The sequence below is a fragment of the Narcine bancroftii genome, chromosome 2 (genome assembly GCF_036971445.1).
Source record: "Narcine bancroftii isolate sNarBan1 chromosome 2, sNarBan1.hap1, whole genome shotgun sequence".
Taxonomy (NCBI): Eukaryota; Metazoa; Chordata; class Chondrichthyes; order Torpediniformes; family Narcinidae; genus Narcine; species Narcine bancroftii.
The window spans coordinates 201,767,745-201,781,178 of record NC_091470.1 but is presented as its reverse complement, the minus strand read 5'-3'; the positions used below and the strand labels follow the sequence as shown (position 1 = coordinate 201,781,178).

Here is a 13,434-nt window from a genome sequence, read left to right as displayed (position 1 = left end):
GGCCTTTAAACCACAACCACAACAAAAGCCAAGATCTATTTTAGTAAAATTCCTAAGATATATTACAAGAGAAAAGGTACTGGAGAAAACAATGGAAAAAGTAAGAGAGGGCAACAAGCCACTGGAGTACAAAGGGCAAAAAATCTTCATTTATCCAGATATAAGTTTTGAACTCCTGAAGAAGAGAAAGGAGTTCAATACAGCAAAGGCGATTTTATGGAAGAAAGGGTATAAATTTATACTAAAGCATCCAGCGGTATTGAAAATATTTATTCCAGGACAGCAAAACAGACTATTCTCGGATCCAGAGGAAGCACGAAAATTTGCAGAACAATTACAAAATAGACTGAGAGATGAAGACGTGTAACGAGAGTACAAAAGACTGCGAACTAAAAAGACACATAAGTTTTGAACTCCTGAAGAAGAGGAAGGAGTTCAATACATCGAAAACGATCTTATGGAAAAAAACTATTCTCGGATCCAGAGGAAGCAAGGAAATTTGCAGAACAACTACAAAACAAACAGAGAGATGAAGACATGTAATAAGAGTAAAAATGACTACGATTTATATGTATGTGGGTAAAGAGGTATATGTGTGTATATGTATAATGTGCATACATGAATGTATCCGTATTTAGAGGAAAATATAGATAGTATAGACCAGAATTAATAAGGGAAGGAAATGGAATAGCGGGAATAAGGAGGGAATTAAAAGAGTGACCTTTGTTACATATGAAAAGTGAAATCTTTTCTGGGGGGGCTGGGTGGGGAGGAATTACGGTCACTGCAAAATCAGCTGACGCTCGCGAGTGAATTCGCAAATCCAAATGGAGAGGGGAGATGTGGTTGTCCGACAAGGGATAAAGGACAACTCAGGAGGGGAAGGGGAGATTGGGGCTAAAGAAGTTTTAAATAGGAGAATAAGGAAAATGTTTGATGTTTTAGGAATGTTGTCTTATAAAGGGTTCAAAACAAGAAAACAGAAATGGATAAGAAGGAAAAGGAATGATGGAGAAACGGAAAGGGAAGATAAACAAAGTATAAAATGGCTACGTTGACTTTAAATATTAATGGAATACATAACCAAATTAAAAGGAAGAAACTGCTAAATTTACTGAAAAAAGAAAAAATTGATATAGCATTTGTGCAAGAAACACATTTAACTGAATTGGAGCACAAGAAATTAAAGAGAGATTGGGTAGGACACGTAACAGCAGCATCGTATAATTCAAAAGCAAGAGGAGTAGCTATATTAATTAGTAAAAATGTGCCATTTAAAATAGAAGAGGAAATAATAGATCCAGCTGGGAGATATGTAATGATAAAATGTCAGATATATTCGGAGTTTTGGAATCTACTCAATGTATATTCATTGAGTAAGGGGCAGGGTTTTAAGTTTCTGGATAACTGGGACCTTTTTTGGGGGAGATGTGACCTGTACAGTAAGGACGGGTTACACTTAAATCCCAGGGGGACCAGAATCCTGGCAGAGGTATTTGCTAGGGCTACTCAGGATCCTTTAAACTAGAATGGTTGGGGGGAGGGAACAAAATAGTACAGAGCAGTAAGGAGAAGGTTAGAATGCAAACAAAGAAAGTTTGTAGTAAGTATTTGAATATGGATGGGCAGGTGATAGAGAAGGGAAATGCTCTGGAAGAAGATGAAGGGCAATTGGCAGGAAAAGTAAATAATGTTGTTCTTAAAGATGAGGGAAAACAGGGATTAAAAATTGGGAAATCCCTGAAATTCATATATTTTAATGCCAGGAGTATTGTAAAAAAGGTGGATGAGCTGAAGGTGTGGATTGATACTTGGAAGTATGATGTGGTAGCGATTAGTGAGACATGGTTGCAGGAGGGATGTGATTGGCAACTGAATATCCCTGGGTTTCGTTGTTTTAGGTGTGATAGAGTCGGAGGGGCAAGAGGAGGTGGGGTTGCATTGCTTGTCAGGGAAAATATTACAGCGGTGCCTAGGAAGGATAGATTAGAGGGCACATCCACGGAGGCTATTTGGGTGGAACTGAGGAGTAGGAAAGGAGAGGTTACACTTGTAGGGGTGTATTATAGACCACCCGGAGGGGACCGAGACCTAGAGGAGCAAATCTGTAGGGAGATAGTAGATATTTGTGATAAGCACAGGGTTGTAATTATGGGAGATTTTAATTTTCCACATATAGATTGGGAAACACATTCTGTGAAAGGACTGGATGGGTTAGAGTTTGTGAAATGTGTGCAAGATAGTTTTTTACAACAATATGTAGAGGTGCCGAACAGAGAAGAAGCAGTGTTAGATCTACTGTTGGCAAATGGGATGGGTCAAGTGACGGAGGTTAGTGTTGGCGAGCACTTCGGGTCCAGTGATCATAATGCCATCAGCTTCAATGTCATTATGGAAAGAGAGAAATCAGGGCCAAGGATTGAGGTTTTTGATTGGGGAAAAGTTAGATTTGAGGAGATGCGAAAGGACTTGCAGGGTGTGCATTGGGACAATTTGTTTTATGGGCAGGATGTAGTAGAGAGATGGAAGTCTTTTAAAGATCAGCTTTTGAAAGTGCAAAAGCTTTATGTTCCTGTTAGGTTAAAAGGAGGGGCAAAAGGTTTGAGAGAGCCGTGGTTTTCAAGGAATATTGGAAACTTGGTTCGAAGAAAAAGGGAGGCGTACATTAGATATAAGAAGCATGGAGTTAACGAGATGTTTGAAAGATACATTGAATGTAAGAGGAATCTTAAGAGAGGAATTAGGAAAGCTAAAAGAAGGTACGAGAAAACTATGGCAAGCAGGGTGAAAACTAATCCAAAAGAGTTCTACAAATATGTTAATGGTAAGAGGAAAGCTAGAGACAAAATTGGTCCCTTAGAAAATCAGAGCGGAAAACTGTGTGTGGAGCCCAGAGAAATGGGGGAGATATTGAACAGTTTCTTTTCTTCGGTATTCACTAAGGAGAAGGATATTGGGAGATGTGAGATAAAAAAAAGCAAATTGGGTAAATATGGGGAATAGAGAGATTACAAAAGGTGTAGTTTTAAGGCTTTTGAAGAATATAAAGGTGGATGAGTCTCCGGGACCAGACGGGATCTTCCCCAGGGCATTGAGAGAAGTGAGGGAGGAAATAGCAGAGGCTCTGGCGGTAATTTTCCAAATGTCATTAGATATGGGGATAGTGCTGGAGGATTGGCGCATTGTGCATGTGGTTCCGTTATTTAAAAAGGGTTCAAGGAGGAAGCCTGGCAACTATCGGCCTGTAAGTTTGACGTCTGTGGTAGGTAAATTAATGGAGAAAATTCTTAGAGATAGTACTTATAAACATCTGGATAGACAGGGTCTGATCAGGAGCACTCAACATGGATTTGTGGGAGGAAGGTCATGTTTGACCAATCTGATTGAATTTTTTGAAGAGGTGACTAGGAATGTGGATGAGGGTAGCGCAGTGGATGTTGTCTATATGGACTTCAGTAAGGCCTTCGAGAAGGTACCACATGGAAGGTTAGTTAGGAAGGTGTAGTCTTTAGGTATAAATTTTAAGATAGTCAAATGGATTGAACATTGGCTGAAAGGGAGAGGCCAAAGGGTGGTAGTGGATAATTGTCTGTCAGGTTGGAGGCCGGTGACCAGTGGTGTGCCTCAAGGATCTGTATTGGGCCCATTGTTGTTCGTTATATACATTAATGATCTAGATGATGGGGTGGTGAATTGGATTAGTAAATATGCAGACGATACTAAGAAAGGTGGAATAGTGGATAATGAAGAAGGTTTTCAAGGATTGCAGAGGGATTTGGGCTGCTTAGAAAAGTGGGCTGAAAAATGGCAGATGGAATTTAATGCTGATAAGTGTGAGGTGCTTCATTTTGGTAAGAAGAATCAGAATAGGACATACGTGGTAAATGGGAGAGCATTGAGGAATACAGAAGAGCAGAAAGATTTAGGAGTAACAGTACATCGTTCCCTGAAGGTAGAAACTCACGTGAATAGGGTGGTGAAGAAGGCTTTTAGTATGATGGCCTTTATCAATTATTGCATGGAATATAGGAGTTGGGAGGTAATGTTGAGATTGTATAAGATGTTGGTGCGGCCTAATTTGGAGTTCTGTGTGCAGTTCTGGTCGCCTAATTATAGGAAGGATATAAACAGAGTGGAGAGAGTGCAGAGAAGGTTTACCAGAATGTTGCCTGGGTTTAAGCATCTGGAGTATGGGGAGAGATTGGACAGATTGGGTCTTTATTCTTTGGAGCGTAGAAGGTTGAGAGGGGATTTGATAGAAGTATTTAAGATTATGAAAGGGATAGACGGAATGGATGTGGATAGACTATTTCCGTTGAGGAGGAAAGATTAAAACAAGAGGACATGAGTTAAGAATTAAGGGGCAGAGGTTTAGAGGTAACATGAGGGGGAACTTCTTTACTCAGAGAGTGGTAGCCGTGTGGAATGATCTTCCGGGAGAAATAGTGGCGGCGGAGTCAATTGTATTATTTAAGAAAAGGTTGGACAGGTATATGGATGAGAAGAAGATGGAGGGTTATGGGCATTGTGCAGGGAGGTGGGACTAGAAAGGGGTGTTTGGTTCGGTGCGGACTAGAAGGGCCTAATGGCCTGTTTCCGTGCTGTAATTGTTATATTGTTAACGAAGAAGATCAAAAGTTTATGCAAGATATCTTTTTGAAGATAGCAGATACGCAAGAGTACATAATAATAGGAGGGGATTTCAACCTGAATTTGGATTCAAATATGGACAAAACTGGGAAAAAAATTAACAGAAAGAACAAAGTAACCAAATTTATAATTAAATCGATGGAAGAAATGCAACTTTTGGATATATGGAGGAAACAACACCCAAAAGAAAAGGAATATTCATATTACTCGACTGGACATAAAACATACTCAAGAATAGACCTATTTTTGTTATCAGCTCGTATGCAAGATAGAGTAAGAAAAACAGAATATAAAGCTAGAATACTATCGGACCATTCACCCTTAATATTGACAGTAAAGTTAGAGGACATCCCTCCAAGAATGTATAGATGGAGATTAAACCCCATGTTACTTAAAAGGCAGGATTTTAGAGAATTTATTGAAAAACAAATTAAAATGTATTTTGAAATAAATACGAAATCAGTGAAAGATAAGTTTATACTATGGGATGCAATGAAAGCATTCATTAGAGGGCAAATAATAAGTTATGTAACCAAGATGAAGAAGGACTACAATCAGGAAACAGAGCAGTTGGAAAGGGAAATAGCAAATATAGAAAAAGAATTAGCAATGAAGGAAGACACAACTAAAAGAAGAGAATTGGCAGATAATAAAATAAAATATGAAACACTACAAACATATAAGGTGGAGAAGAACACAATGAAGACAAAACAGAAATATTATGAACTAGGAGAAAAAACGCACAAAATTCTAGCGTGGCAGCTTAAGACAGAACAAACTAAGAGAATGGTATTGGCATCAAGGAAAAAAGACAAACAAATCATATATAATCCAACGGAGATTAATGAAAACTTCAGAGAATTCTACGAACAATTATACCAAACTGAAAATGAAGGGAAAGAAGACAAAATAGATGAATTTCTAACTAAAATTGAACTACCAAAACTACAAATAGAGGAACAAAATAAATTAACAGAGCCATTTGGAATAGTAGAAATACAAGAGATAATAAAAAAATTACCAAATAATAAGACACCAGGAGAGGATGGATTCCCAATAGAATTTTATAAAACATTTAAAGGCTTATTAATTCCGCCCCTCCTGGAAGTAATCAACCAGATTGATAGAACATAAAGCTTACCAGATTCATGTAAAACAGCAATAATTACAGTAATACTAAAGCAAGGGAAAGATCCACTCTCACCAGCGTCATATAGACCAATATCTTTACTTAACACAGATTATAAGATAATAGCTAAACTATTAGCAAACAGATTAGCAGAGTATGTACCGAAAATGCTAAATCTAGACCAAACTGGATTTATCAAAAAAAGACGCACAACAGACAATATTTGTAAATTTATTAACTTAATTCATGCAGTAGAAGGGAATAAAGCACCAACAGTAGCAGTTGCTTTAGACGCAGAGAAGGCCTTTGACAGAGTAGAATGGAATTATTTGTTCAAAGTATTGCAAAAATTCAGTTTACCGGAGAAGTATATTAATTGGATTAAAGCATTATATCAGGGACCATTAGCGAAAGTGACAGTAAATGGACATGTATCAAAGCAATTTAACTTAAGCAGGTCAACACGGCAGGGATGCCCACTATCACCTTTATTGTTTGCGTTAGCTATAGAACCACTAGCAGAATTGATAAGAACAGAAAATAATATAAAAGGGATAAAAATAAAAGACAAGGAATATAAAATCACTTTATTTGCGGATGATGTTATATATACTTAACAGAACCAGAACTATCAATAAAAGAATTATATAAGAAATTGAAGGAATATGGAGAAGTGTCGGTTTACAAGATCAACGTAAATAAAAGTGAAGCAATGCCTATGAATAATGCGGATTTCTCAAAATTTAAGAAGGAATCACCATTTAGATGGCAAATGCAAGCAATAAGATACCGAGGTGTACAAATAAACAAAAATCTCGGCCAACTATATAAACTCAATTATTATCCACTAATGAAAAAAATTACAGGACGATTTAGAGCATTGGAAAGATTTACCACTAACACTAATAGGAAGGATAAACTGTATTAAAATGAACATTTTTCCAAGGATATTATACCTATTTCAGGCATTGCCAATACAACTGACAGAGAAATTCTTCAAGGAGTTAAAGAAAATAATAAGGAAATTTTTATGGAGAGGGGGGAAACCGAGGATAGCACTAGATAAATTAACAGAATGGTATAAACAAGGAGGCTTACAACTGCCAAACTTTAAAAATTATTACAGAGCCGCACAATTAAGATACCTATCAGATTTTTATCAAACAAGGGAGAAGCCAGATTGGACTAGGTTAGAATGAGATAAAATAGGGGAAAAGATACCTGAACACATATTATATAAATGGGATGAAAAATTGGTACAACATAGAAGTTCTCCAGTATTACATCATCTCCTCAATATTTGGTGAAGATTCATGTAGAAAGAAATAAAACAAATTATCAATTGCCAAAACTAATATTGACGCAAAATCAGCTAATCCCTTTTACAATAGATAACCTTTCCTTTAGAGAATGGGAGAAAAAAGGGATTAAAAGAATAGAAAATTGTTTTTCAGGAAATAGATTCTTATCCTTTGAACAAATGAAAGATAAATACAATATAACTCAAGATACAGCGCTGGCATATTACCAACTGAGATCCTACTTGAAGGATAAATTAGGAAGCAGTTTGAGTTTGCCAGAGGGAAGTAACTTTGAATATGTGATTACAGATACAATGATAATCAAAAGATTTATAACAAATATGTATATTAAACTGCAAGAAAAGGAGAATGAGGAAACAAATGGTAAAACTAAACAAAAATGGGAACAAGATTTAAATATAAAGATAAAAAAGGAAACATGGGAGAAGTTATGCTCTGGAACGATGAGAAATACAATAAATACGAGGTTACGTATGATACAATATAACTGGATACACAGGCTATACATTACACCTCAAAAGTTAAATAAATGGGACCCAACAGTATCTGATAGATGTTTTCGATGTAAAAAAGAAATGGGAACAACAATTCATGCAATCTGGACATGTGAGAAAGTAGAAAAATTTTGGGAAGATCTAAATCAGATATTAAATAAAATAACAGAAAACAATATACCAAAGAATCCAGAGATCTTCCTCTTAAGTAACATAAAAAACAAAGAATTTGGAATTGATTTGGAGGATGCACAAAAAAGATTTGTTAAGATAGCTCTTGCCGTAGCAAAAAAATGTATTATGTCAACCTGGAAATTGGAAGATAATTTGAAAATACAACAATGGTATATAGAAATGAATAAATGTATTCCATTAGAAAAAATTTCATATAGTTTAAGAAATAATATTGAAATATTCGAACAAATATGGGAGCCTTACATTAAACACAATAGCGAAAACCTACCGGGGACAATCACTACCTAAGGTAACGGAAGGAAAAGGAAATGAAAAGAATGGACTCAGTGGAATTTCTGGTGTATTTTTATTGAATGACAACATTGTCTGACTGGTTTAATGTATCCTAGATCTTATACCTTAAATGGACGGGAGGGGGGAGGTAGGGAGGGTGGGATGAGAGGAGGGAGGGGAGGGGGTGAAAATGGCACTGTATATGTGTGAAAAGGAAAAAGTATGTATAATGCGATTTATGGTGTGAAAAATAAAAAAAAATTTTAAAAAAAAGGAAAGAAAGGATCTAGGTAACACGTGAGGTAATCGAATGAGGTGGCATGCTTGAGAAACTGATCTGCAATTGTTGCCCATTTGCTTCATGACATATAATTGGAGAATTTCAACCCAATAAACAAAAGCTGAACCTTCCACCCAGTGTTAAGCGCTATCTGCACCTTGCAGTTAACGTGATGAGATGCGAACATAGATCTCTTTACCTTGAAGTTAAGGGTGCAAGGCGACGTGTTTCAAGGATACAAAGGTAGATGGAGGCGTTGGTAGGGAGGAGGAAATGGAGAGGCTGAAGAGAGACTTAGATCAGGAGAGTGGGCAAAGGAAAGAAGTGGCAAATGAAATAGCGTTGGAAGGTGGATGGGGGTCGTGCACTTTGGTAGAAGGAATAAAAGAGCCAGCTCTTGGATGGGGAGAAAATTCAAAATTTGGTGGTGCAAAGAGTCCTCGTGCAGAATGCCTTAAAGTTTAATCTCCAGGTTGAGGCAGTGGTGAAGAAGGTAACTGCAATGTTGATGTTCACATCGAGAGGAATAGGATACAAAGTAAAAAGTAAAAGTTCCATTACTGTCACATAATGGGAGTCGCCACTTTGTCCAGTGCCCCTCACAGAAATGAGGCCCCAGCAAGCATCAAACTCACAAGGCCAGTGCTCTAACCACTGAGCTATCAGAGCCTCGCCAAGAGCAGGGATATGATGTTGAGGTTAGAGTACAGGGAATCGTTTTGTACTCCTCATTTAAGACAGGATGTGCTGGCATTGGTGAGGGTTCAGGGACGATTTAAAAGAATGTAGGGATTGGCATATGAGAACCATGTGACTGCTCTTGTGCCCCCTGGAGTTGAGAAGAATGAGGGTGGGGGGACCTCATAGAAGCATTTCAAATGTTGAAAGGCCTGGACAGTGTGGATGTGGAAAAGTTGTTTCCCATGGTAGTGGAGTCTAGGACAAGAGGGCACAACTTCAGCATTGAAGTGCACCCATTTAAAACAGGGATGGGGAGGAATTTCTTTTGCCAGACAGCAGTGAACCTCTGAAATTTTCTACCACGGGCGGCTGTGGTGGTGAGGTCATTGTGTGATTTCAGAATCAGGATTTATTGTCATTAACAGCTCCTGAAATTCGGTGTTTTGTGGCAGCATCACAGTGCCAACATTCACATTACAATTATGACATTACTATAAATAAATAAAAATACTGCAGGAAAAGTGAGGCTATGTCTGTGGTTCATTGATCATTCAGAAATCTGATGGCGGGGAAGGGAAGAAGCTGTCCTTGTGCCAATGGGTGCTCGTCTTCAGCCTCCTGTACCTTTTTCTCAATGGTAGCAGAGTGAAGGGGAAATGGCCTGGGTGGTGGTGGGGGGGTCTTTGAGGATAGAGGCTGCTTTTTTAAGACACCGCCTCATGTCGGTGTCCTCGATGGAGTGGAGTCTGGTGCCTCTGATGTCGCAGGCCGAGTTAACAACCCTCTGGAGTTTATTCTCTGTGAAGAAGTTTGCCATATGTTTCCTCTTAACTGTTTCACCCTTAGCCCATGCAAACTCCTTATGGATAGCGGCAGATTCAAACTGGTGCTGTAATCTTTTCTTTGGCTTGGCTTCGCGGACGAAGATTTATGGAGGGGGTAAAAAGTCCACGTCAGCTGCAGGCTCGTTTGTGGCTGACAAGTCCGATGCGGGACAGGCAGACACGATTGTAATAATGTCACACTAACCATAATGCAAGGTGTTAAAGGGGGAAGCAATTCTCAATTTTTTTCCGGCTATTTTGGGCTCTGCTCAAAGTTTATGCCCCCCCTTCTCCATTAAGCCGTCAAGTTTCGATTTCTTCCATATTACATTAAAAAATATTTCTGTTACGACAGCTGAAAAGAAAACAAGGCTTTTACTGAAATATGCTGTGCCCCCCCCCCCCCCCAACCAATAGCGGCATTAAGAGAAGAGATTTTGTAGGCTTGGCCTGGATGACTGATGGCTTAACAGCTGGCAGTACTTTCAACAGAAAAGGAGGTGCTTGAAGATCTATGGGGACAGAAGTTACTGAGGAGGATCTTTGTATTTTTGCAATCGGAATTTACAACGGCACAGTTAGTGTAACTCTATTATGGTGCCAGCAACCCGGGTTCGAAACCGATGCTGACAGAGGAGACAGTGCATTCCCCCTGTGTCTGCTCCATTCTCTTCCCATTCTTCCAAACGTACAGCTGGGGAGGGGTTGAAGGGAGATCGTTGACCGGAAGGACCAGTTACTGTGCTGTATGTTACAGTTTTGTACCAATGAATGGAACCAAGTAGCTGCCAATTTTACATGAGTAAGTTACTGCCTTTCAGAGCCATTGGGTATAAACTCCTTAAATGAGTTCTTCCTGGAGCCAAAGTCTTGTGCTGCCTTAATATATTTACAATTTGTCCCATCAACACAATTTTTTAAAAAACAGTAAGATTTCATTGCTTGGCAAATCTGCTACAAAGTACTTCAGGATCAGAGGGTCAGAAAAGATTAAATGATTAATGAGCACAAATCTGAATCAAATCATAATATAAGACCATCAGGAAGCAGAAATAGGCCATTCAGCCCATCAGTTTTCCCAATCATGGGCTGATCCATTTTCTCACTCAGCCCCATTGCCCAGCCTTCTCCCCATAACCTTTGATATCCTGGGTAATCAAGAACCTATCAATCTCTGCATTAAATACACTCAATGACCTGGCCTCCACAACCCACAAATTCCCCAGATTCACCACCCTCTGGCTGAAGAAATTCCTCTGCATCTCTGTTCTAAGTGGGCACCCTTCAATCCTGAAGTTGTGCCCTCTTGTCCTAGACTCTCCCACCATGGGGAACAACATCAACTCTATCCATGCTTTTCAAAGTTCAAAATGTTTGACTGAGGTAACATGTGCAAGGGTTGGGCAGAGAATATCACGAGGTCAGGCTGGGACTTTCTGTAAATATCTGAAATATTCAATTCTAGTGGTCCTCCAAAGAGTGGTAACTTCACCCAAGTCAGACAACTGATAAAAATCTCTCAGCCTTGGATCTATGTTTAATACATAGTGGGATTGTTGGAATACGACATTGAACAGAATTATTTTTAATCTACAGGTTCCTCAAAGAACAACCTCCATAGCTACAGCACTGAACACCAGCAGTGCCCTGATAAATCGTTCAGGACAGGCCCCACGTGCCAGGTAATGTAAATAATCACACCTTCCAGGTTTTGTTGCAGAACAGCATGTCGCATCATCATGGGGAAAGTTAGGGAACATGGGCACAGGGGAGTTGAGAATAATTTAACTTTATCCAAGGCCACTGAAATTGTAATGTGAACAAAAATTTCATGTTTAAAGTCAGAATTACACCTTTCCTTCTAGGTTCAAGGTTCCTTTTATTGTCATGTAATAATACCTGAACATAAAAATGTAATATGCACGATCTACTTCAACGTCTGCCGGCCGTAAGGCAAACAAAGAGTTGCCCTGATCATTACCCGGTGCCCCTAGCAATAGGTGAAAGAGAAGCAACAAAAAGAGTCCCATCAGAGACACTGAATGTCCGTGGATTCGCCCCCAATGCTCCCACAGCCTCTGCAGCAGCATAGTCTCCTGTTCGATCCATTGGCCGCCCAAGCTCCAGATCCAAATTCCCGATACCAGCAGGGAGCCTCAACACCTGAAGACCTTCAGGGGCCCTTCTTACCTTCAGCACCCTCTCAAATCCTGGTTCTGACACCTGGTTCCCATAAGCTAGTCACCACCTGTGCGAGTCCTTCAACTGCAAGTCGCCTGCAGCCTGTGCAGGTCCTTCGACCACAAGTCACCAACATCCCTGCAGCCTTGGTGGGTGGGTGGGTGGGTGGGTAGGTGTGTGTGTGTGTGTGTGCGTGCGTGCGTGTGCGCGCGCGCTCTTGCTCAGGTTTCCTCCCACATTTCTACGGGGTTAGAAGGCTAATTGGTCACTCGGGAGTGTTTGGCCTGTGTGGGCCAAAATGGCCTGTTACCATGCTGTATCTTTAAATTAATTACAAGTGACGGAGATTAGTCCAAGACCAGAGTACTCACTCTATCAGAATAAGTTGTACAATGCAAGGATGTAAGAAATAGGAGCAAGAGTTGGCCATTTGGCCCGTCGGCCCATTCAAAGTGATCATGGCTGATCCGATGATCGGCTCATCTCCATCCACCTTCCTTTTCTTCATATCCCTTAATTCCCCGATGTGTAAAAATCCATCCAACCTTGTCTTAAGAATATTTACTGAGGTCGCCTCCACTGCTTCAGTGGGCAGCAAATTCCACAGATTCACCACCCTCTGGGAGAAGCAGTTCCTCCTCATCTCCGTCCTAAATCTACTCCACGGATTCTTGAGGCCATGTCCCCTAGTTCTAATCTCCCCCACCAATGGGATCAACTTACCTACCTCTGTCTTGTCTCTTCCTTTCATAATTTTATACGCTTCTATAAGATCCCCTCTCATTCTTCTAAATTCCAGTGAGTACAGTCCCAGATGACTCAATCTCTCCTCATTGCAGTAATGGGCCTCAAGGCTCTCATCTCTGGAATTGACCCGGTGAACCTCCTCTGCGCCATCTCCAAAGCCAGTCCGTCCTTCCTCAAGTAAGGAGACCAGAACTGCACACAGTTCTCCAGACGCGGCTGCGCCAGTTACAGCAGAATCTCCCTGCTCCTAAATTCAGTCCCTCCAGCGATAAAGGGCAATGTTCCATTTGCCTTCTCAATAGTCTGCTGCACCTGCAAGCCAACCTTTTGCGATTCATGCACAAGCCCTCCAAGGTCCTGCACAGCAGCGCGCCCATTAACTAATAATCTGCTTCCATTTCCCTTTCAAAAAAAACTGCGATGTGTGCCTTTTTAAATGGGAACATCTCTGAGGATCTCCCATTTCCAAAAAAAAAATAAAACTTGACTTAGTAAATTTGATGCCAATTACGAATATTTATCCACCAGAAGTACTCTGCCCCAATGCTTTGGTAAGAGATGGTTACCTCATCAGAGATGCTGTTGCGCAAGGACCAGTCCATCCTCTCAGGTGATATAAATAGGCCACTTGTTTTTAAGAGAGATCTCTGTGGTTTAT

General features: G+C 40.0%; 1 protein-coding gene across 4 annotated transcripts in view; it reads left to right on the top strand.

The window, feature by feature from the left end:
- LOC138755002 (misshapen-like kinase 1) overlaps window positions 1-13,434 on the top strand; it is a 406,606-nt gene that overhangs the window by 234,110 nt on the left and 159,062 nt on the right. For all 4 annotated transcript variants that reach the window (XR_011351978.1, XM_069920129.1, XM_069920126.1 and 1 more), the window contains one exon: window positions 11,445-11,530. Coding sequence is in view for 3 of the 4 variants with exons in the window: in XM_069920129.1 (XP_069776230.1) it covers window positions 11,445-11,530 (86 nt within the window). In the remaining variant the exon portion in view is untranslated. The remainder of the gene's footprint in view (window positions 1-11,444; window positions 11,531-13,434) is intronic.